General features: G+C 41.1%; 1 protein-coding gene across 1 annotated transcript in view; it reads right to left on the minus strand.

Annotated features, from left to right (window-relative positions):
- The window catches only part of LOC129111926 (cadherin-2-like), an 89,634-nt gene extending 76,070 nt beyond the window's left edge, over window positions 1-13,564 (minus strand). Inside the window, exons 1-2 of the mRNA XM_054624091.1 lie at window positions 13,313-13,564; window positions 7,197-7,335 (exon numbers count right to left, since the gene is read on the minus strand). Of these exons, the coding sequence (XP_054480066.1) occupies window positions 7,197-7,335; window positions 13,313-13,354 (181 nt within the window). The 5' untranslated portion in view covers window positions 13,355-13,564. The remainder of the gene's footprint in view (window positions 1-7,196; window positions 7,336-13,312) is intronic.
- Between the last annotated feature and the right edge of the window lie 8,786 nt (window positions 13,565-22,350).

Raw genomic sequence — 22,350 nt, forward strand, 5'->3', positions numbered from 1 at the left:
ACAATGCCAGAGCAGTAGTCAATTGACAGGGGAAACAAAATAAGAGTGGGACTGATTCAGATAGAGAGAGAGAGAGAGAGAGAGAGAGAGAGAGAGAGAGAGAGAGAGAGAGAGAGAGAGAGAGAGAGAGAGCTCATTCTGTATCTCGGCCGCCCTTTTTCCAGAATCTGGCTGCGCGGGTAGACAGTGATATATGAGGCTAGAATAAAGTAGGGCAATCCCCCGCATGACAAGAGAAGAGAACGAAACGGGAAAAGAAAGGCTGGGAAAAACAAGAAAGAGAGGGGGATTTAGAGGGAGGACGTGGGGGAGATGAATGCGCTCGGTGTCTGCTGGCTCCTTGGGATGGGGATGGGGGTTTCCACGGCCCTGTATGTGGCAGCGCTGACCGGCAGCCGCATTGCTGGCTCACACACACACACACTGCCTTAATAGGAAGGATGGATGGGAAAACGGGAAGGTCAGAGCAGTCAGCCCTCGCTGCACTCCACAGGAAGTACAGGATGGCCGCTGACCTCGGCCTGACTCACACACACACACACACACACACACACACACACACACACACACACACACACACACACACACACACACACACACACACACACACACACACACACACACACACACACACACACACACACACACACACACACACACAGCATAAAACAGCACTGGAGCTCAAATGTACACACACACACAAAAGTATAGTAAACTAAACCCACAATGACAAACAGCAAGAGAACCTACGCAAACACCTCCATCATGGCTAGAAAAGCACACCAACACTACCACATGTATTTCTCTACAGATAGGCATTACACACACACACACACACACACACACACACACACACACACACACACACACACACACACACACACACACACACACACACACACACACACACACACACACACACACACACACACACACACACACACACACACACACACACACAATTTCCTGCCCCCCACTTATTTTAGCTCCTTTCCACAGAAACAGAGTCCTGACTCACCACTGCTTTCAGACAGTTTCCAGTCAGTGTTGAACCATTTGTATTCATATGACAATGTGAGCTTTAAAGGGACAGTTCACCCCAAAATCAAAACTACATATGTTTCCTATTACCTACAGTGCTATCTATCCGTCTAGACAGTTTTGGTGTGAGTTTGGAGATATCGACCCTTGAGATGTCTGCCATCTCTCCAACATAATTGGACTAATCTGACATTACATATTTTATTTTCTTAAAATATGTAACGTTATCCACATAATTCTGCTTCAAAGTGCCGCAAAAATATATTTTAATTTGAATACTAATGACGATACCTGGGTTTTGGTAATGATACCAAATAAATAGTTTTCAGTACCTTACCTAAGAAATATAAGGATATTTATATGTTTTGCTTCTAAAGAGGTTGTTGTTTTTTTCAGCAAAACATCCACTTTAAAATGTCTTCACACAAGCAGCTAAATAAAATCGTTTAGAAATGAGCCCTTCATATCTGCACAGGGAGCTGGTCCTCTACCAAAGAGTCCACCATGTTTCTACAGTAGCCCAGGAAGGACAAACCAAACACTGGCTCAAGACTGAGCCATTCATGGGGTTTTTTCCGCAAGTTTCAAGGTCACAGTTGGTTCTCTGACACTCCTGAACGGGGAGGAGTGAGAGGAGGGGTACTCAGTTGGTCGCAATCTGCAACCTCACCACTAGATGCCACTTAATCCTACACACTGCTCCTTTAAATCTGTAAATTTCCGTACGGTTTTTCAAAAGTAGGTGCAACAGACACGTCACTCAAAAAAGGGGCGCAGTTCCATACTAGGTCTGTGATTGACCAAAGAACCTCTTAACCGACTAACATGATTAATCCATATGAGGATTGTACCCACAGATCTGTTTCTCCAGAATCAAGAATCACAGAAGCAACACTCGTCCATTCCCAATAACAATAGCTTGAAGTTATTTGTGTGCATCATGGGGCAGCGGTAGCTGGAGAGGTGCCAGTTTGCCTCCTGGGTCCTGCCGAGGTGCACTTGAGCAAGGCATCAGACCCACTAAACTGCTCCCTGGGTGCTGTATAGTAGCAGCCTGCTGCTACTACCCAATACTAGGACAGGGTTAAATGTAGAGACTACTATAAAAGTTGATTTACATTCACATTTACATCATGCAAATTGGATTGGGCCTGATTCAGGGAGTGTTTGATGGATCCGATAGGCTGCATAAACCTGATGTGCTTCCAGTTCAACACTTTATTCAGAGACTACTGAGGTAGAAGCACAGAGGACTTTAGGTGAACTCTTTATCAGAATAACCTGAAGAGAGTTTTAAAAACAACAGACTGTATCATATCAACCTTCAGTGCTACTTCCTGTTACCTCCTACGGTCCGTCTCTATCCGTGTGACCGAGTCATTGCACCTCTAACCTCCTTTCCTTCACGACCCGTCCCCCAGACACTCTGTCTGTCTGTCTGTTAATAATTATGTATCTCCCCTCCATCCTCTCATTAATTATTCAGTCCTCCTCTGCTCCAATTAAATAATTAACAGCGCCCAGAGCCATCCGACTGTAACCCAAAGACACCCCGCGCCGGTCCTCCAATCATCTTCAAGAGGCCCAGTGAGTCCCTCACATCCTGCTACAGAGAAAGCAAAATGATCAAAATACACCATCCAGTCCAACTGGCTTTTTAGTATTATGGAAGGAAAAAGAAAATCCTATTTCACCTGAAGACACATATAATAAAAAAATAAAATAAAAGAAGGACAAAAAGCTAGTTATCTGAACTTTGTCTGATAACTGAGCTCGGGCTGAGAGAACTGCAGACATCTTTGCATTTAACTCAAGCAAAGTCAGTCAATGGTTTTACACTGATCTCATTATCAGTGTTAATATCTCTGATATATTTAGCTACATAGCAGCCGTAACACAGTGCTGATTTTAGGGATGCATCAATCCATTCCTGATACAGATACCTGAGCTTTGGGTACCGATACCGAGTACTGATCCAATACCAATTTATAATCTGTAGTTCACTGTGTGGAAGAGACTGGGATCATTCTTTATAACAAACTATATACAAAGATATAAATGTACTGAGTAGTTATTTATTAAAACAATGGTATCTGATACCAGATCAGCCCATTGTCACTGATACCTGATCTAGCTATTTCAGTTTGTATCAAACCGATATCCACTATCAGTATCAGTGCATCTTTAGCCAATTTAACATGTTCAAAACATTATTTTCTGTAAAAAGTCAGTTTATCACTAAATTGTGGCAAACATAATCTTGAAAAACAAGAGTTGAATCTCAATTATTCCTACTGGCTCCCTTTCAGTCAAGATGGAGGCCGAAATAACAAAGACAGGGATTTATTCATCTACTATGGTGTCTAACTTTAGTGGACCATAACATATGGGGTATTCAATTAATCTGCAGACGCTCCACTTCTAAATGAGACCAAACTTTTCTATGAATGTTGTTGAGCCCCTACAAAGACCAACATGTGGCCTGCTACAGACTAGTCGGGCTTGTTTTTAGTCTAGCAGATTGCCAGTAATGCCTTTTGCTTCTGAAGCAGTTGTTGATCACTTGAGGTCTCTACCGACCAATTAAGATGAGTGAGGAGCCTGCTACAGGGACGGTATAAAACAGTCAATTTAATATGTTTATTTAAACATTTTTGAATCACGGCAAATATGATAGCTCCATGAGTATTCAGTCATAAATAAGCACAATAATATAAGGCTGATGGGTTTAGTAGGATGTGTGACACAGACAGATGGACAGATACACAAACACAACTAAACGCATTATCTCCCTATAGGCTTACTCCTGGGGGAGAAAAAAAACACAGTTACAATGAAATATTTTCATCAATTACAATACTTCAGCAGATTTTTCTCTATTTCACCATGGTGCAAACTGGAATTGGTATGTAGGTATAATGTTATTTTTGGACTAATTAGCTAATAGGAATAATTCTAACCATCATTAATATTTTTTTATAATTTAAATTATTTCAGTGTAAAAGTGTCAACCCGACCATTTATAAAGAAAGTATGGCGGAACACTTCAGCACAGTGAAACAAAGCAGGCAGTGTTCTTTGTCTCTGCCAAAACTCATTATTTTCCAGGACACCTTATTGTGATTTTTTTTTTTTTTTGGCTTCATACGGATGAGCAAAACAGTTTGGAAGTTTTTGACGGTGAACAGTTTGAGATGTGGGAAGACAGACAATAACCAACAACAACACTAAATCTTTCTCTCTTCATCTTCCCAGCAGCCCCGGCTGCACAAATGATGTAGCAAATTAGTATTTGTTACACTGACTGTATAAACAACATAGCCCCCCCTTCACCTACAAACACTGGCGCACATACACACTCTCACACACACACACCACGAGCATCACCACACACTGAAACACTCGCTCTCCTCGCCGCTCCGTCAGCTCCAGTCACTGATGCCTTGTTACACTTCTCAGAGCTCATACAGCTCCACTGGAGCACACAAACATGTGATGTCACACGCACACGCACACGCACACACACACACACACACACACACACACACACACACACATTCTCAACCCTGAGTCATTTTCCTGGTACTCTGTTCTGCTGGTCATCTCTGTTTCACGCATTCTTTCAGAATAAAATCGCAAAAGCAGTAAAGAACAGATTCCAGTCCAACAGATGAAATGGAACCATCTGACCTTTTATTTCTCCAGACAGCAAAAGCCTGCTTCATATTCATAAACTTTCACACACTCACGCTGGTTAGCTGCCCTGAAACGACCACAGGCTCCTTCTGTTACACAGCAGAGCATCTGGGCAGCAGAAGTACAGTCCCGGGGTTCAAACTGGCAACCCCTCCAAATCCAAAAGGCCCCGACACAAACCCGTCATGGCAGCGGAGTGGATCTGAACTGTGTGCACTCGGCCTACGATTCCCCTCCACTGGTGTTAGAAAGGCAGAACGCTTTCAGTGCAACATGCTAATTTACAGACATCAGTAGCAGATGTTGTTCCTGAGCAGCTAACGTTGGTGTGGCGATATGGACTGATAACACACATGACCGCCAGGACAGACACATGGAGACACCAGAGACACACACAGATTAGTCTGAATACTGATTACCCTCTGTAGAACATGTTTTTAACCACATCCAAAACTATATCTAGGTTTATCTCCTACTAAATATTAAAATCTGTGCAAGATGGTTTCCTTAGAATGTGAACACCCACACAAATGTGACGGGCGTCGTCTGGTGTGGTCAGAACAACCCGGGGCTGAACGCTTTAAAAACTGTGGAGATGACCGTGGAGTTCTGTGGAAGCGTTGGGGTTTCTATGATTTAGACACGTCAGTAAAAAAAGGCCCAGCAGAGGATGTACTTCCTGTCCAGTCTGTTCTCTACTCATCCATCACTGTGTGGTTTGGCTCCGCCCAACTAACAGGAGAGGAACAGACTACAACAGACAGGCCTGCAGAGAAAAATCCTTGGTGCCAACCATCCTGTGTATCTGATCATTTATTGCTAAACATAAGCTACATTTTTAACGTTCACATATCACTGTCAAATATGAATCTTATCAGCTGTGCAGTGTATACTGAGTAGACTGTGAACAGGTGTATACATATCATGTGCATATCCACCTAGGTCTAAGGCTGGATGATGATTCAATATGAGGATTTATCGTCGCTCAGTGGAATCATGTCATGATGCATCCAGACATCATGACACAGTTACGTTGTGTAAGTGATAATAAAATGCATATACTGACTCAAATTTATCAGAAAATCTGATATAAAAAGTGTGATTGAAACAAACTATTGTCTTAATCCGGTTACTCTGCCTTTGTGTGCATGTCTGTACACATAGTCAGTGTACAGCTGGAAATATTTTATTCATTTTGTTTCTATCATTTTATTTGAAACGGCTATGTTCATTGTACTCTAAAGTTATTAATACATTGGGAAATTACTCCATACTTTCCATTTGTCAAGTATTAAATTACACAACAGAGTTTACAACATGACATTTTTAGTTATTTTATTAAGACAGTTTATTATGCTATATAATATGCTATGTGGTAATATTTATCATTATGGAGATATGAAATTACCTTTAACAAGAAGAATTAATCCATGTCACCCAGCCCTAACTATAACCCTGTTACATTAAACATTAGATATTTATTCCAGCATATTTGCACTTCGGTATTATTGTTGACCATTTACAGAAACCGTATGACTCACAGACATCATATTATGTTGTTCCCTGTTGTTTTGTCTAAATACTTTTCGTACGTTCATCATCTTTCCTTACTCTTGTTCAGAGTTTGTTGTCCTTGTTTTTATCTGTATTTCTATTTCTGTGTATGTACAATGACAGCAACAAAATCCTGAGTCAAATTCCTGGCATGTGTTAATGACACAATAAAGAATTCAAAAAGGAAAAATGGCCTCAGGGTCATTAAAATCCAAACGGTTTCTGTCAGAGGAACTCAAACCAGCGTCATCACCAGAGAGGAGGAGCCTTTAGTCAGCCTATCTACAGACATGCACTGTTCATTGATCAGCCTGCTGCTGATACCCGAGGCCCAGTCAACGACACTGATCACCCCCCGCACCCCGACACGCAGCACAGAAGCTGATTGATCCTGGTCCTTCCTGTGAACCACGGTCCGTTACCACGTCAATGGATCGCTGCAGTGATTTGTTTTTGAAGGCCTGCAGTCAACTGGGGAAGAATCCATTTAGATGTTCATTTTCCTCTAAACTGGTGTTTGTTTTTTTTGATTAAAGATCTGTGCGATCTCACTCATTATATTTGTTGGACCAAACAATCCAACCATTTACTTTATTTTCAAGAGAAGAAGACAGAAACTTGATAATCACAGTTATCTAAAGTGTAGTAATCAGGTCAACGCAGACCTGACCACATCCAGCGTATCAGTCTAATCCTCCTCACTCAGTCTCGACAAACTCAGTCCTCTTCAGGCTCCATTATGGTTCAGATATCAGGAGGACTCTTAAACAACCCCCACCCAACAGCAGGGGATTATTACTGGAGCCGTCCCCATTCTGAGTTAGTGTGTGTGTGTGTGTGTGTGTGTGTGTGTGTGTGTGTGTGTGTGTGTGTGTGTGTGTGTGTGTGTGTGTGTGTGTACTGACCGTTGAAGACGGCCTGTCCCTTGGCCAGCTCCCGGTCCGCTTCGATGACGTACTCCTCCTGAGTGAAGCCCCTTGTGCACGGTACCGACCCCTGCTCGCTGGACGGCGATGGCTCGGCCCCTTGGCCCAGAGGAACGAGCTGGAAGAGGAGAGAGTGGAGACGTGAGAGGGGAATTCAGAAAATATTCTGGTATTTGAATGCATTTTGGATCTTTGAAACCTCTTTTTGTAAGCTTGAAAAAATGTAAAGCCAATAATACAATACTTTTTTTTTTTTTTTTAATCAAGCCAAGGTCTCTGATTGAAGCCTTGTGAACTGATTTCATTGTTAAGGGCTGAATATCATCGCGGGTAAACAGAACAAGGACAGAAACAATTAGCACAGACCGCTGATTTAGTTTGCTACATTTTCTTTGTGGCTGTTTTGTTGTGCAAACTTTGCCACAGAAGAAGAAATGTTGTGCGTCAAAGGGGAAATAAAAAATCCAGTATGGTGTTCCGAACCAGGAGAGCGTTATTAATCACCTCGAGGAGCAGCACACAACTGGGTCAATTCATTTTGATGATAATTAGCGTCTAGACTTCTGTCTCTTGCGTTGTTTGAGCCCAGGCCTGACATAACCCCCGCTCTACCTCCCGTCACGCACACACACACACACATTCCCGCTCCTCATAAAGGCATCTGTTGCAGTTTGTTAGCGTGTGTGTGTGTGTGTGTGTGTGTGTGTGTGTGTGTGTGTGTGTGTGTGTGTGTGTGTGTGTGTGTGTGTGTGTGTGTGTGTTGGTGCGTAGGGGGTGCTCTTCAGTGATTAAAGTAATGAAGCAAAGAGGGGGGTGATGTGATTCGCTTCCACTTAACCTAAAAACTTTAAACCCTCACGTCTGCCCATCCTGACATGTTTGGGAGAGGAAGGGGAGAGAGAGGGGAGAGATGGGGGATTTAGCACGTCTGGCTTTCATCTCTCCCCCCTATTAGCAGAAGGAATGGGGAAGAAAAACACTTAAGTACGGCTCTGGTCGGATGCTGTGCTTCTGCGTGACGCTGCACAGGCTTCAGCGGGACATTTAGAGGGCAGGCAGTGAACAGGGGGAAAAAAGCGGGAAAGGAACCCAGAGGTAAATTCTGACTTTAAAAGGAAAGCTTGAAAATTTACTGTTGAGCTTTAAAGTAGTATTTGAAAACAACACCACAAGTTCATTTAGCAGATACTCAGGAATAATTGAAACAATAATGTAGTAATTAAAATATTAAATTGCTACTTTTCAATTCAATTCAATTCAATTCAATTCAATTCAGTTTATTTTGTATAGCCCAGAATCACAAATTACAAATTTGCCTCAGAGGGCTTTACAATCTGTGCACATAATTTTCATTATTTTATATCATATAAAATGTACTACTAAATTTGTGAAATGGGCATTTATGACTACTTTCTGATATTTCCTGTTTTTGGGAACGTAATTAACAGATTAGCTGATAAAACAAACACCCTTGTTCTAGCCTTGTTTTTGCCTGAGAAAGAAAATCAAACCATATAGTGGATTCAGCATCACTTTTATGATTAATGATGAAGAGAGTTGTATTACTGCGACCGGTGGGCTTCGCTTGGTTTTCTCTCGATTGGTTCCAACATGGCAGCCGGGTCACAAACTTTCTCATTTTACGGCTAAACCTTACACTAAAATATGTTCCAGAAAGCATTAGAGGAGAGAAATCGGCAATACTGAAACAGAATCTGGTTCTTATCTGATCAGCGTTACCTAGCCCACAGTTTGATAGAGTTTCGCCAGCCTGGTGCGGTGTGATTAAGGGACCTGTTTCAAATAAGGTTGAAGTGGAGTCATGTAAGCAGGCACACTCCAACCGCGTCACCAGAATAAAACATTTGACATTTCTGCAAACCACAAAACTTTGAATCTTTACTTCTGAACCAAAGATGTATTACATGTCAACACACTACGTTTCCACCGCTTAAACTTTTGTTGTTTTGAAACGTCATTCTCAATTAAGTTTAGGCAACAGAACTTCTTGGTTAGGTTTGGTTAAAATAAGTACGCTTTTGGTTTCACACAGGACATGAACAAAGGGCTCCTGGGAGAAAGTCCAACGCGACGAGGATCCAGTGTGATCTTCACCATAAGCTGTCGATCTCACGCCACGTACTGTTGGATCCACCACACAGTGGTTCCATCCAAAGTAGTGAGGAGACAAAGCCTTTCCTCTGTGTATCATGTGTGGACACACTGATAACAGAGTTTAACATCCGGCCTGACCTTCTCTTTAGAGGCCAGGCTCCCACCAAGCAGCACCCGCTCTGGTAGGAGAATAAACGGGTTGTCACGTGCATGATGAGCGCACATGAGAATCGTGACATGAACTCTCACCTGGTTCAGCTGATAGAGTAGACACACCGTGGGATCTAAACCCTGAGAGAACAGTTTGTATACTGTTATAAGTTTGTGACACTGACACTCACGATGACTTGCATGTACTATAATTAGGGCTGTAATTAAAGACTATTTGACTTAACTATTACTCTGTTTTTGCTACATTTAGTTCTATTATTGAGGAGTAAGTCATCATTTTACATATGTGGTAAAGGAACTATTGTGTTTTTAAAATTTAGTTTGAAACTAACAATTATTCCCATTTTTTTTTCCATTGTTAAGGCATAAAATGTCAGAAAGTAGAAAAAATGTCCATCGCTGTTTTTCAGAAAAAGATTAAACAGTAAAGACAGTGCAATAGTATAAGACAATTTAAAAATAGAAATATAAAAATGTAAAATTAAATAAATTGAATATTTTCATATTCATTACTTGCTTAATTATTATTACTACTATTATTGCTTTTATTTTTATCATGGTCCTTGTTTTTGAGTTCTCGTGTCAGGGACTGTTCTATTTTGTTAAAAAATTTAAAAATAGGAGAAAAAGCCCAAAAAATAAGAAATTTAATATAAAATTCATATCCATCAACTGAAAATAAGAATTGTTGTGATCTCTTTAGCTTAGAATGAGTCCTTCCAATCTACATAGAGAGTGGGTCCTTTTTAAGGAGTCTGCCATGTTGACCCACAATGTTTCTACAGTAGAACAGAATGGACAAACCAAACATGGACTCTAGACAGTGACTTTCTTCTTGCTTTGCATGCTGGAGAAGTTTCAGTTGGTCGCAATCTACAATCTTCCTTATAGATGCTGCCAATGATCACATTAATTTCCTCTAGTAAATCTAAAACAAACGAAGATCATTTATAATGCAAATCATTTGATTTGCAAATATGACATATTCCAGTGAGAAACGGTAGCTATAGCCGTGACAACGCTAACACAAAACCATTGAAGCACATGGGAACACATTTTACCATTGCCAACTTGGTTGTTTTCTCAACCACAAGTGACTTGAGAGAGAGTAGAAAAGTACAACATATTGCTGAATAAGACATTATTAGGTGACCAAATTGTTACAATTAACTTTCATGAACTAAAATCACACAGTGAAAGATGGAAACACGGACAATTACAAGGTAGTCCCTCCCTAAAGCATACTCTGCTTTATGGTCTATTTGACTCTAAATGGACCATCATTTACTAAATGAACATCATGCTGTATTGAAGAAGACTTGAAACTAGAGATTGAGACCATAAACTCATGTTTACTAAGGTAATAAATCAAGAGAGAAGTAGAGTCATTTTCTCATAGACTTCTATACAACCAGACTGTTCTTTGCTGTCCCCCTGATGGACATTACAGAGAATGCAGGTTAAAGGCACTTCAGCATTGGCTTCTCTTTTCAGAAGTGCCTGGTGCTAATTGCTAATTCTGCACTCAGAGCTAAGTGGGTGGATTCCTTCTTGGGAAAATAAATACAAACCTACTCCTCATGCTGATCTCCTAGTATCAGAATTGATGGTGATTTATGACTCGTTGATCGACTACTACATGAAGCAGAGGGAGCCAAGAGTTCTTCAGATTTTCTTTCCAACCATAAAGGACGGTTTTCTACGATGCAGGCGGTGAGTTAAACCCACCTGGACATCTGGTCCAGCTGCTTTTCCCAGACCTAATCTGTTCAATTATTTGGCTTATCAATTCCAGCATTCGTATTATATAGAAGTAAAAGGTTTTTCTATAACTTTTCCAGTGAGACAAATGAATGGCACTTTTCTTGGGTCAAAATAAATCTGCATCAATATAATCATCAAGTACAGGATTCACAAATGACAAACGTTTGAATAACCGCTCCTTTGGGGGAAAAGGTCACCAGACAAGGGGTCATGATCAGAAGGGAGGATAGTAAACATCAAACTTAATCAACTTCCATTATCTTCCCTTGATTTAACTAAAGGCTTTGGGAAACAGGGAAGTGTTATCTTACGAAAGCTCTGCCCGTTGCTGTTCACTGATTTAGGCTATCTCAGTAAACAGTGAGCTACAGAGATAAGTGGAACTAAATCATTAACTATATCACAACACCTGATATGCATTCATGCCAAAACCAGATACAGTAGCATACAGGAAAGATGCCTCCAGGTACACATGTAAAACGTATGACCAAAGCCATTTAAAAAAGCTAAAAAGATAAATGTTTTGAAGGTAAGCCTGTGAGACTGCTGACCTTGCTGTTTTGGAGGTATAGTAGGGCATTGGTGATGGGATTTTTTTAGGACCTGACCTTTGACCCCCTCCTGGCACAGCTGGCCTCTCTATTGATTTCTCCACAAAGTGTGGATCACATCTTTTCCCGTCGACATTGGATCCTGCTTGAGGGGCATTTACACACTCCATGTTTTTTTTTTGCTGGCTGTGTTTTCTGGATAAACACGAATAATGCCTCCTTAAAGAGACAGTCAACCTAAAATCAAAATTTACATTTTGTCATTATATTCTAAATTATTTTGGTGTGAGATGGGGAGTGTTAAAGCTAGCAGCCGCAGATATATTATCCTTGTCTCAGATATAACGGGACTATATGAATGTACATATAGCTCCTACATCAAACGGCTCAACAGGGTGTGTTATTACAGTAACCTGGTCCAGATTTCTGTAAAGAGACATTGACGCTGAGTTTCTCATATGTATGTAATAATATGTATTTTTGGTTTTGGTGCTGAACTGTCCCCCATAACATTGTTACTGGCCACTTTTTAAAGCCAGAGTATTAGCAAAACATGTTTAGCTAAATACATGTTTATGAAGTGCCATGTTATTCAGTGTGACTGTCCCCGTGTCCTGTTCTCAGCCTGCATGCCAAACTCTAATTGCATGTAAAACGATTGTAAACGTGACAAAAATTGTGTTGTGGTGCAAGAGTTCATCTCAAATCACACCATGTCCACTTTCACATGTATGTTCACATCACCACGACGCACACAGCCCAGGGGCCAATACAGAAGTACAGCTGGACGGTAGCATAGAACAGTATGTGTGGGTAGCAGGGTTTTTGGGGGGCCGAATGTCTACATTTACTGAGGAAATATTATACGCAGCACGCACTATGAACTAGACAGGACGCCCAATGGAAGAACAGACACGACTCATAAAACGTCCTGCTCCAACACCGTGTGCCCGGTTAACGTTATAAAAAAATAAATAAAAATATTTTTTTTTTTTAAATGGAGATTGGCGTGCGCTCACCGCGAGAATCATACGCGTCTGGGGGATTGATTCAATCGGGCTACACTGGACTACAGCCCGACCAACAAAGTCAAGCACCTGATTCGAGCCGAAAAGCACCGAGAATTGAGCCACGGATGAGACGGGATGACACGCTGTCATCAGAGGGACGGTGGACGTTCGTTAGCGGTTATTCCCTCTCCCCACACCTCCCTCCTAAACAGCCGCATTTGGTTTGATCATGCAGAGGACCCATCCGGCTCCAACGCGTCCCTCTTGTTTGTTTGATAAATTACTCAGCGTGCAGCGGAAAACGGGAGCAGGTCTGGGATCAGCAGCATTGTACTGCCAGTAGCTCTGGCACAAAAAACAAAACGACTTAAAAAAAATGTACTAAGCATGAAGCAAGCTACATCAGACGCATTGTCTCCGCTGTGTCCCGCGGCAGCCTCCGCCGAACGGAGCTGGTCGGTGCAAATTATTATTTTTTTTTTACCTGCAGAGCCGCCATCAGCATCCAAATCTCCAAAAGATGCATTTTTTTTGTTTCGTGTTAAAATAATTCCTCTCTTTCCGCTGGACGTCAGGTGATTAATTCCCGGTAAACCCCGGCGGCATGAGGCAGCCTTCTTCTCCCTCCACCAGCTATCTCCACTGCTGTGTGTCTGCTCTAACCGGGCGCAGCGGCGCTCCAGCCTGCCCGGCTCCTCTGTCACCAGCCTGCCGCCTCAGTGCTGCCCTCTAGCGGACGTCGGGAGCGCTGAGCCCGGCTACACAGATGGCAGGCTTTCTATCCGTCAATGGATCATTTTCAGAATGGTTGACAGCCGATGTTTGGCCCCTGATATACTTAAAGCTTGAGCCATAAGTGGATTAACATACACATAAAGTGATAACAATCAGGTCAACAATGGATAATGTCATTTACTGAAGCCAAAAAATGGGATGAGCTATAGTGACAATCACCCTGGCTGACTGCAATGGACAGAGACACCTGTCAATCAAGCAGATACCTCTTTAATTCAGTGTAGTCAAATGCCCGTATTTACACTGACAGAGCTATAGGTGGCTGAAGCCCCATCCTTCATCCTCCCCATCCGGGCTTTACAGAGCTCCCGTCCCGTCCAAAGATTGGATAAAATCCACAGTCCTGATTCTGGGTGACAGCACAGCTGAAGATAATATGAGACTTCAGCATATTAGGCTAATCATCTGTGGTGCAGTATATTCAAAACCACCAGCTTTACGAGGTTGCAGCCATACACTTTAAATGTGAGGCTCTCTCCAACAATGCTCATTAAATATTAAGAAAATTATGCAAATGAAAAAAAAGGTAAAAAGAAGAGATAAAATAGTGCAATGTAAAAGTTTAACATTATATTAATGAACTAAATGTGATCAGGGATTAGTTAATGTATTTCCCTAATGAGGGGTAATATGTTATAATATATTACGTATGTAGGCTTTGGTGTCTTTCTACACTGGGTGAATAATAATTAAGACTTTATTAGTCCCACAATGGGGAAATTCAGTTCTCTGCATTTGACCCATCCTGGAGGAGCAGTGGGCTGCAATGAAGCACCCGGGGAGCAATTTCAGGGTTAGGGTTAGGTGTCTCACTCAAGGACACCTCGGCATGTTGCCTGTGGAGGGGTTCGAACCACCGACCTTGTGGTTGCAGGGCAAGCGCTCTACCTCATGTGCCACAGCTGCCCCATGTTCTCCATGATGGCAGCTCTGTGGATGATGTGCTGTGCGGTTCTCACCTCTTAAGAAATTACAATTCTACAGACTGGCTTTTTATTCAAATTTTATATGATCATATCAATTAGTTTTATGTTTAATCTATTGTACTATTTCATCACTGTTGAGCTTTCTGTTGTTTTATTGCCTTGCTTTTGTCAGTCAAAGCTTTGTAAACTCTGTTTTTAAAGGTGCTTTTTAAACAAATAAATTTAAGTTGCAGTTGAGGGTGGTGCTACAGCCAACCTGTGATGATGCAGCCGGTCAGGTTATACTCTCAATGGTGTACCTGGAAAAGTTGCCCCAGTAAGAGTATCCTATACGTTGAATCTACTTGTTGGTTTGATGCTTCTATGTTTTGTCTTACAAATTTGCAAAACTACTTATTACCCTATTTCATTTAACCCATTCTTCCACGGTTGGAATGACTAATAATTTAGTAGGACGCCATCTATCCATCAGCAAAACATTTTGAGATTTTGAAAATGTGCTGCGCGTCCAGATGTGCAGAGGGGGGTTATTGAAATATAACCTTAATAAGCTTATTTTGAGCAGCAGCTTCTCACAAGAGCTGATTATTAAAAATACAACCTTGAAAATTAACAATAGTTCTGCTGCAGTTACTTTCAGACCTGCCTTATCTAAAAGTGCAGAGATATTTTGTAGTTGTTTATTGGAGATCCTAAAAAGAATGGCCTTAGGAATGGCCTTAGGAATGGCCGAAGTAAAGGGAATAGCAGTGTTGTAACTCTTGACTGAGCAGCAGAACCTCTGATGCTATGTGCTCTAGTTGTTATAGTGGTAGAGGAGGGGCTATGATAAGTACGGCTCCAGTGCGTAATCGAGAAAAATTGTCTAAATGCCACAATTAGAACTATAAAGTTCATAGTAAAATAAATCTTAGGTCAACTTTACCCATCTTTAAAACATTTAACATTAAGGCTGGTAAAATAATGGATTATTTAATGTAATTCTTTCTTTGACTATTCAGCGTTGATGCACAAATCTCTCAGAGCCCCCCCCAAAGCACCAGCTCCCAGCTCCTTGTGGAGGCTGCTTACATAAACTGTGGTGACTGTGAACCGTGGGTCGGCTGGATGTGATGTGAGGCTGTTTGAGCCATTCTGCTCCTTGATTTTCTCAGTTTAACTAACCACAGTGAGAGGAGAGCTACAGTCAGGTCTATAAATATTTGGACATTGACACAATTTTCATAATTTTGGCTCTGTACACAACCACAATGGATTTGAAATGACACAATCAAGATGTGCTTTGAGTGCAGACTTTCAGCTTTAATTTGAGGGTATTTACATCTAAATCAGGTAAACACTAGCAATTACAACAAATTATATACATGGTCCCCCTTTTTGAAGGGGCCAAAAGTAATTGGACAAAGTAACATAATCAAAATCAAATTGTCACTTTTAATATTTGGTTGCAAATCCTTTGCAGTCAATGACAGCCTGAAGTCTGGAACCCATAGACATCCCCAGACGCTTGGTTTCATCCCTGGTGATGCTCTGCCAGGCCTCTACTGCAACTGTCTTCAGTTCCTGCTTGTTCCTCGGGCAGTTTCCCTTCAGCTTTGTCTTCAGCAAGTGAAATGCATGCTCAATTGGATTCAGGTCAGGTGATTGACTTGGCCATTGCAGAACATTCCACTTCTTTGCCTTGATAAACTCTTTGGTTGCGTTTGCAGTATGCTTCGGGTCATTGTCCATCTGCACTGTGAAGCGCCGTCCAATGAGTTTTGAAGCATTTCTCTGAATATGAGCAGATAATATTGCCCGAAACACTTCAGAATTCATCCTGCTGCTTTTGTCAGCAGTCACATCATCAATAAATACGAGGGAACCAGTTCCATTGGCAGCCATACATGCCCACGCCATAACACTACCACCACCATGCTTCACTGATGAGGTGGTATGCTTTGGATCATGAGCAGTTCCTTTCCTTCTCCATACTCTTCTCTTTCCATCATTCTGGTACAAGTTGATCTTTGTCTCATCTGTCCATAGGATGTTGTTCCAGAACTGTACAGGCTTTTTTAGATGTTTTAGTTGTAGTAGAGGCCTGGCAGAGCATCACCAGGGATGAAACCAAGCGTCTGGGGATGTCTATGGGTTCCAGACTTCAGGCTGTCATTGACTGCAAAGGATTTGCAACCAAATATTAAAAGTGACAATTTGATTTATGATTATGTTACTTTGTCCAATTACTTTTGGTCCCTTCAAAAGGGGGGACCATGTATATAATTTGTTGTAATTGCTACAGTGTTCACCTGATTTGGATGTAAATACCCTCAAATTGAAGCTGAAAGTCTGCACTCAAAGCACATCTTGATTGTTTCATTTCGAATCCATTGTGGTTGTGTAAAGAGCCAAAATGATGAAAATTGTGTCAATGTCCAAATATTTATGGACCTGACTGTACATATCCAGACGCACATCTTTGTTCTCTTCCGGCAAAAGCTTCAATCACTGTGAAGAAATCCTAAGCATTGAACGAATAATCAGAGCTCAGGTATTTTTCAGTTGAACTAAACCTGCTCACACACTCACATTACCGTAATGACACACATCCTCCAACTCCACCGATCAAATGTTTTATATTGATTTAAATAAAGCCTCGCTAGTTGTGTTAGCATTGCATATTTTTATGCGCATTTTGAAATATATCATTAGAAAAGTTTTATGGAATCGGAAACATTTAAATTAATAAAAACATGTGTAAGTAAATTCATCTTTCCAGGTGTTGAAAGATTACAATCATATTCAACACAGAGGCATAGTCAAATACGTTGTGATTGGATACATGAATGGGTCTTCTGTGGCATTGGAGGAGCTTCATCAAGGAAATGACTAAAGTGACATCACTGGGGCGTCACTACCAGGCAGGGGGAGTGTGACTTTAAAGCAGAGCTAGAATGGATGACATTCTGTCATGCATGTTCTCCTGACCCATTCTGTTTCCAGCTTTGGATTGGAAACTAATTAACTCTCTTCACAACAAAAAGCTGGTGTTTCATTCCGCTGCTGCTACATCCCCAACCACCGCTCAACCGTTGGCCCAGTTGGTCCTGCATGCTGTCCCGCTCTAAAGCTCTGGCACATATCTGCAGATAAACACATCAAACTGTTGGGCCTTCATGTTTGTTGGCAGCATCAATTTCCTGCTGTTTCCCCTTCGGAGCGACACGTCTTGTGCTCAGCTGGTAGCAGCACTTTAAATGTGCACCTCTGGTGTGTGGAGCCACAGTTTAAACTTCAGTCACTTACGACATTTGTCATTTTCTATTTTTGGACAGTGACTGAGATGAAATGAAAGCAAAAGACCAGATAGTGTATGATTTATATACACACATATATTTCAGCAGGTATGTGCCCATCTGCTCTCAAATTTAGAAATATAAAAATATTTGTGTTAGGGTTTTCATTTTTTTTTTGAATATGTAAAAAACAAATACATACATAACATTTTGTCTAACAGGCTTTATGACAATGTAGTATTTGGTGGAGGTGGAGCGTTGACACAGGAACACCTCGTTGGCAGAACGAACGCTTTAATTTGCACAATAATGACCCTCAGCCATCATCTGACAGGAGCACAGATGGTCCTCTAACATCATTCAACACAGCGCAGCAACAAAAAAAAAACTCTGATACATGATTAAACATGTAAAGGACTCTCCCCCAGCCAAATGTTAAGCACGTTTGTGAAATCAAATTTGGAGTTCCACTTTAACCCACTTAATGAGTTGGCACTGGTTTAAAAGCATCTATTATATGTTGGGACTGGAGAGCTGGTGTTTTTCTTCACTGTTGGTCCCTGGGTCAAAGAACCTGAGTAGAGCACAGTGGTTATGAGGAGTATCTCACAGGGGGTCATCCTGGTGACTTTAAAGTGTGCTTGGATACTTCACTGACAGCTGGAACACCCGAAGAGAACTCTGGACTTCACCTGAAACTAAGAGTCACAGCTCGCACACTCTTACACAACAAGAGACTTTGCTGAGGCCACAATAGGAGCCGACATGGGAAATGACGTCAAGCCACTTTCACTATTGGATGAACATCCTTCCACAGTTGATCAGAGCTAACAGGATAAAGACACAAGGAAGGTGACGGAGCAGTCAGAATCGCCTTTGGCAGAGATTCAATCGGCCATTTCTTCAAGCCTGGGTTCAAACTGTATGTTTATATATTGTGTTTTCTAAATATGAATGGATACTATGTGTTTAAGTAAAGGCAAGCCATACTAAGTTATGATCCTAAGGCTGTGCATATCCCGCGGGTAAAATAAGTATTGAACACATCACCATCTTTCTCAGTAAATATATTTCTAAAGGTGCTATTGACATGAAATGTTCACCAGATGTCGGTAACAACCCAAGTAATCCATACATACAAAGAAAACAAAACAAATAAGTTCAGACATTAAGTTATGTGTAATAAAATGGAATGACACAGGGAAAAAGTATTGAACACGCTTACTGAAATGTATTTAATACTTCGTACAAAAGCCTTTTGTTGTTAATGACAGCTTCAAGATGCCTCCTGTATGGAGAAACTAGTCGCATGCATTGCTCAGGTGTGATTTTGGCCCATTCTTCCGCAAATCTTGAAGGTTGTGTGGGCCTCTTCTATGAACTCTGATCTTTAGTTCTTTCCATAGATTTTCTATTGGATTCAAGTCAGGTGATTGGCTGGGCCATTCTAGCAGCTTTATTTTCTTTCTCTGAAACCAATTGAGAGTTTCCTTGGCTGTGTGTTTGGATCATTGTCTTGCTGAAATGTCCACCCTCGTTTCATCTTCATCATCCTGGTCCATTCATCCTTCCTTCAATTATATGAAGTTTGCCAGTGCCGTATGCTGAAAAACAGCCCCACACCATGATGTTCCCACCTCCAAACTTCACTGTTGGTATGGTGTTTTTGGGGTGATGTGCAGTCCCATTTGACCTCCAAACGTGGTGTGTATTATGGCATCCAAAGAGTTCAGTTTTGGTCTCATCTGACCAGACTATATCTCCCAGTATTTCACAGACTTGTCTAAATGTTGTGCAGCAAACTTTAAACGAGCTTCAACATGCTTTTTCTTCAGCAATGGAGTCTTGCGTGGTGAGCGTGCATACAGGCCCGGCGGTTGAGTGCATTACTTATTGTTTTCTTTGAAACAATTGTACCTGCTAATTCCAGGTCTTTCTGAAGCTCTCCACAAGTGGTCCTTGGCTCTTGGACGACTCTTCTGATAATTCTTTTCACTCCTCTGTCAGAAATCTTGCGAGGAGCACCTGGTCGTGGCCGGTTTAAGGTGAAATTATGTTCTTTCCACTTCCGGATTATGGCCCCAACAGTGCTCACTGGAACATTCAGAAGTTTAGAAATCCTTCTGTAACCAATGCCATCAGTATGTTTTGCAACAATAAGGTTGCAAAGGTCTTGAGAGAGCTCTTTGCTTTTACCCATCATGAGATGTTTCTTGTGTGACACCTTGGTAATGAGACACCTTTTTATAGGCCATCAGTTGGGACTGAACCAGCTGATATTAATTTGCACTGACAAGGGGCAGGATTGCTTTCTAATTACTGATAGATTTCAGCTTGTGTCTTGGCTTTCCATGCCTTTTTGCACCTCCCTTTCTTCATGTGTTCAATACTTTTTCCCTGTGTCATTCCATTTTATTACACATAACTTAATTTCTGAACTTATTTGTTTGTTTTTCTTTGTATGTGTGGATTACTTGGGTTGTTACAGACATCTGGTGAAAATTTCATGTCAATAGCATCTTAAGAAATATATTTACTGAGAAAAATGGTGACATGTTAAATACTTATTTTACCCGCTGCACATATATATATATATACACGTACATGTCGGAACAGTCTCAGGACTGGAAAAGAGAGTGATAAGGACTTGGACAAACGATGGTAGGGAACAACTGATACTGTCTATTTTTAATGGACAAAATAGGGTTCACTAGATGAAATAACTACAGTTACAACCGTTTACATACACATGTGTGACAGCTGGTGTTCCCACGAAGTATATTTAAATTTATCCAAAGAATGACATAAGATGTGACCAAGAAAATAAAAAACTTTAAAAAAAGAAGATTCCATTCCACAGGTTGAGCAGACTAGACCACAAATGCACTTGAAATTGGGAATTTTTCATCTGGAACAATCATGCAAATTAGCAACAGGCCAATTTAGGCAAAACCAACAGCCAAGAAACAAAGGAACGGCCTTGAGGGATAATCTGCATAGTGAAATGGAGACAGTCTGAGAGGAAGCTCATGTTTGGTTAAAATGGAGCCTGAGGAGAAAGAGAATCGCTCTGATGTGGGACTATTTGTCATCAGGCATGGACATGTGCGTTGAAATACTGTGATATTCTAAGCAAGCGCTGAAGCCTGTGATCGCCTAGGGCTGAGGCTCTCTGCCTACAGGGGAAAACAGAAAATATATCTTAAGAGCTGGGGAATGATGAAAAAGGAAAAAAAATCAACGAGAGGAAACATTACCTAGAAGATAAAGGACAAAGAAAAGTTTAGCTATTGAACAAAATACAGCTTTAAGTTGTTCTTTGCATATTTGACTGTCAAATTTGTAAGGACATCCAGCCATGTTCTCTTCACTGAAAAATAAACTTTATTTAAGGCAACAAAAGATGCTGTTGAGTCATCATACTTTTAAAATGCATTACAAACAGGCCACTCCGAGGAAAATAACAATTACTGCCTTCATTCACTCTATGATGAACGTGGTGTTTGTTGTGGAAAGCGGAAATGGCTAGAGTTTTCTTTATAGGTGCTTTAAAAAAGGACTGCATGTGCTTTAAACAGGCAGCAACATCCGGTTCTGTTGAGTGAAGCCCATGCGGGAGTGTCTTAAAACTTGCATTATTTCTACTGACCATCAGGGGGTGACTCCTCTGGTTGTATAGAAGTCTATGAGAAAATGACTCTACTTCTCTCTTGATTTATTCCCTCAGTAAACATTGTAAACATGAGTTTATGGTCTCAATCTCTAGTTTCAAGTCTTCTTCAATACAGCATGATGTTCATTTAGTAAATTATGAGTCAAATAGACCATAAAGCAGGGTATGCTTTAGGGCGGGCTCACTGTGATTGACAGGTCTCTACCACTACCAGAGCTGTATACGGCGTTTCTATTTCACTCCTCCACATTCCAAATATGGTCACTTCTATTCATTGGTTGCAATGCCTTCCACTTCTTATATACAGTCCATGGTTTTAAAAGTTGTCAGTGTCTCCAGAGGGAGCTGTGTGAGGTCTGATACATGTCCTCAAGGGATGTCACTTGAGTCAGCGTTGGTCGGGTCTGAAGACTAAACAACTGGAAAGAAAAAAAATGAAATGAAAATACAATGATGATGACACCTATATTTTCTGTTGATGTTTTTAACAGCTGCCGTCACTAGGAGCCACCGAGGACGCATTAGGCTCAGTGACCAGTGAACATGATCGCTGGTTAAACTGAAACAACTGCTGCGTCTATGGCTTCAAGCTATTAAACGTGTTGACTTCCACTGGACTGATGAAAAATGTTAAACTTGACTCAAACAAAGACTAATTAAACGTCATGGTACTCCACCAGTTTAAAGGAAAAAAACAGAAGAACAAGTTCATTTTTGGAAATCGAAATTAGTTCAAAATTTAAAATTGTGTATCATGAATGTGAACTAGTTCATTTGAATCAGTGTGAACTGAGCTTGGAGCTAGAATCACTGTTTGTAATGTGTCCCACAGGTGTTGTGTTAAATACTG

This window comes from Anoplopoma fimbria, chromosome 3, assembly GCF_027596085.1.
Source record: "Anoplopoma fimbria isolate UVic2021 breed Golden Eagle Sablefish chromosome 3, Afim_UVic_2022, whole genome shotgun sequence".
Classification (NCBI taxonomy): domain Eukaryota; kingdom Metazoa; phylum Chordata; class Actinopteri; order Perciformes; family Anoplopomatidae; genus Anoplopoma; species Anoplopoma fimbria.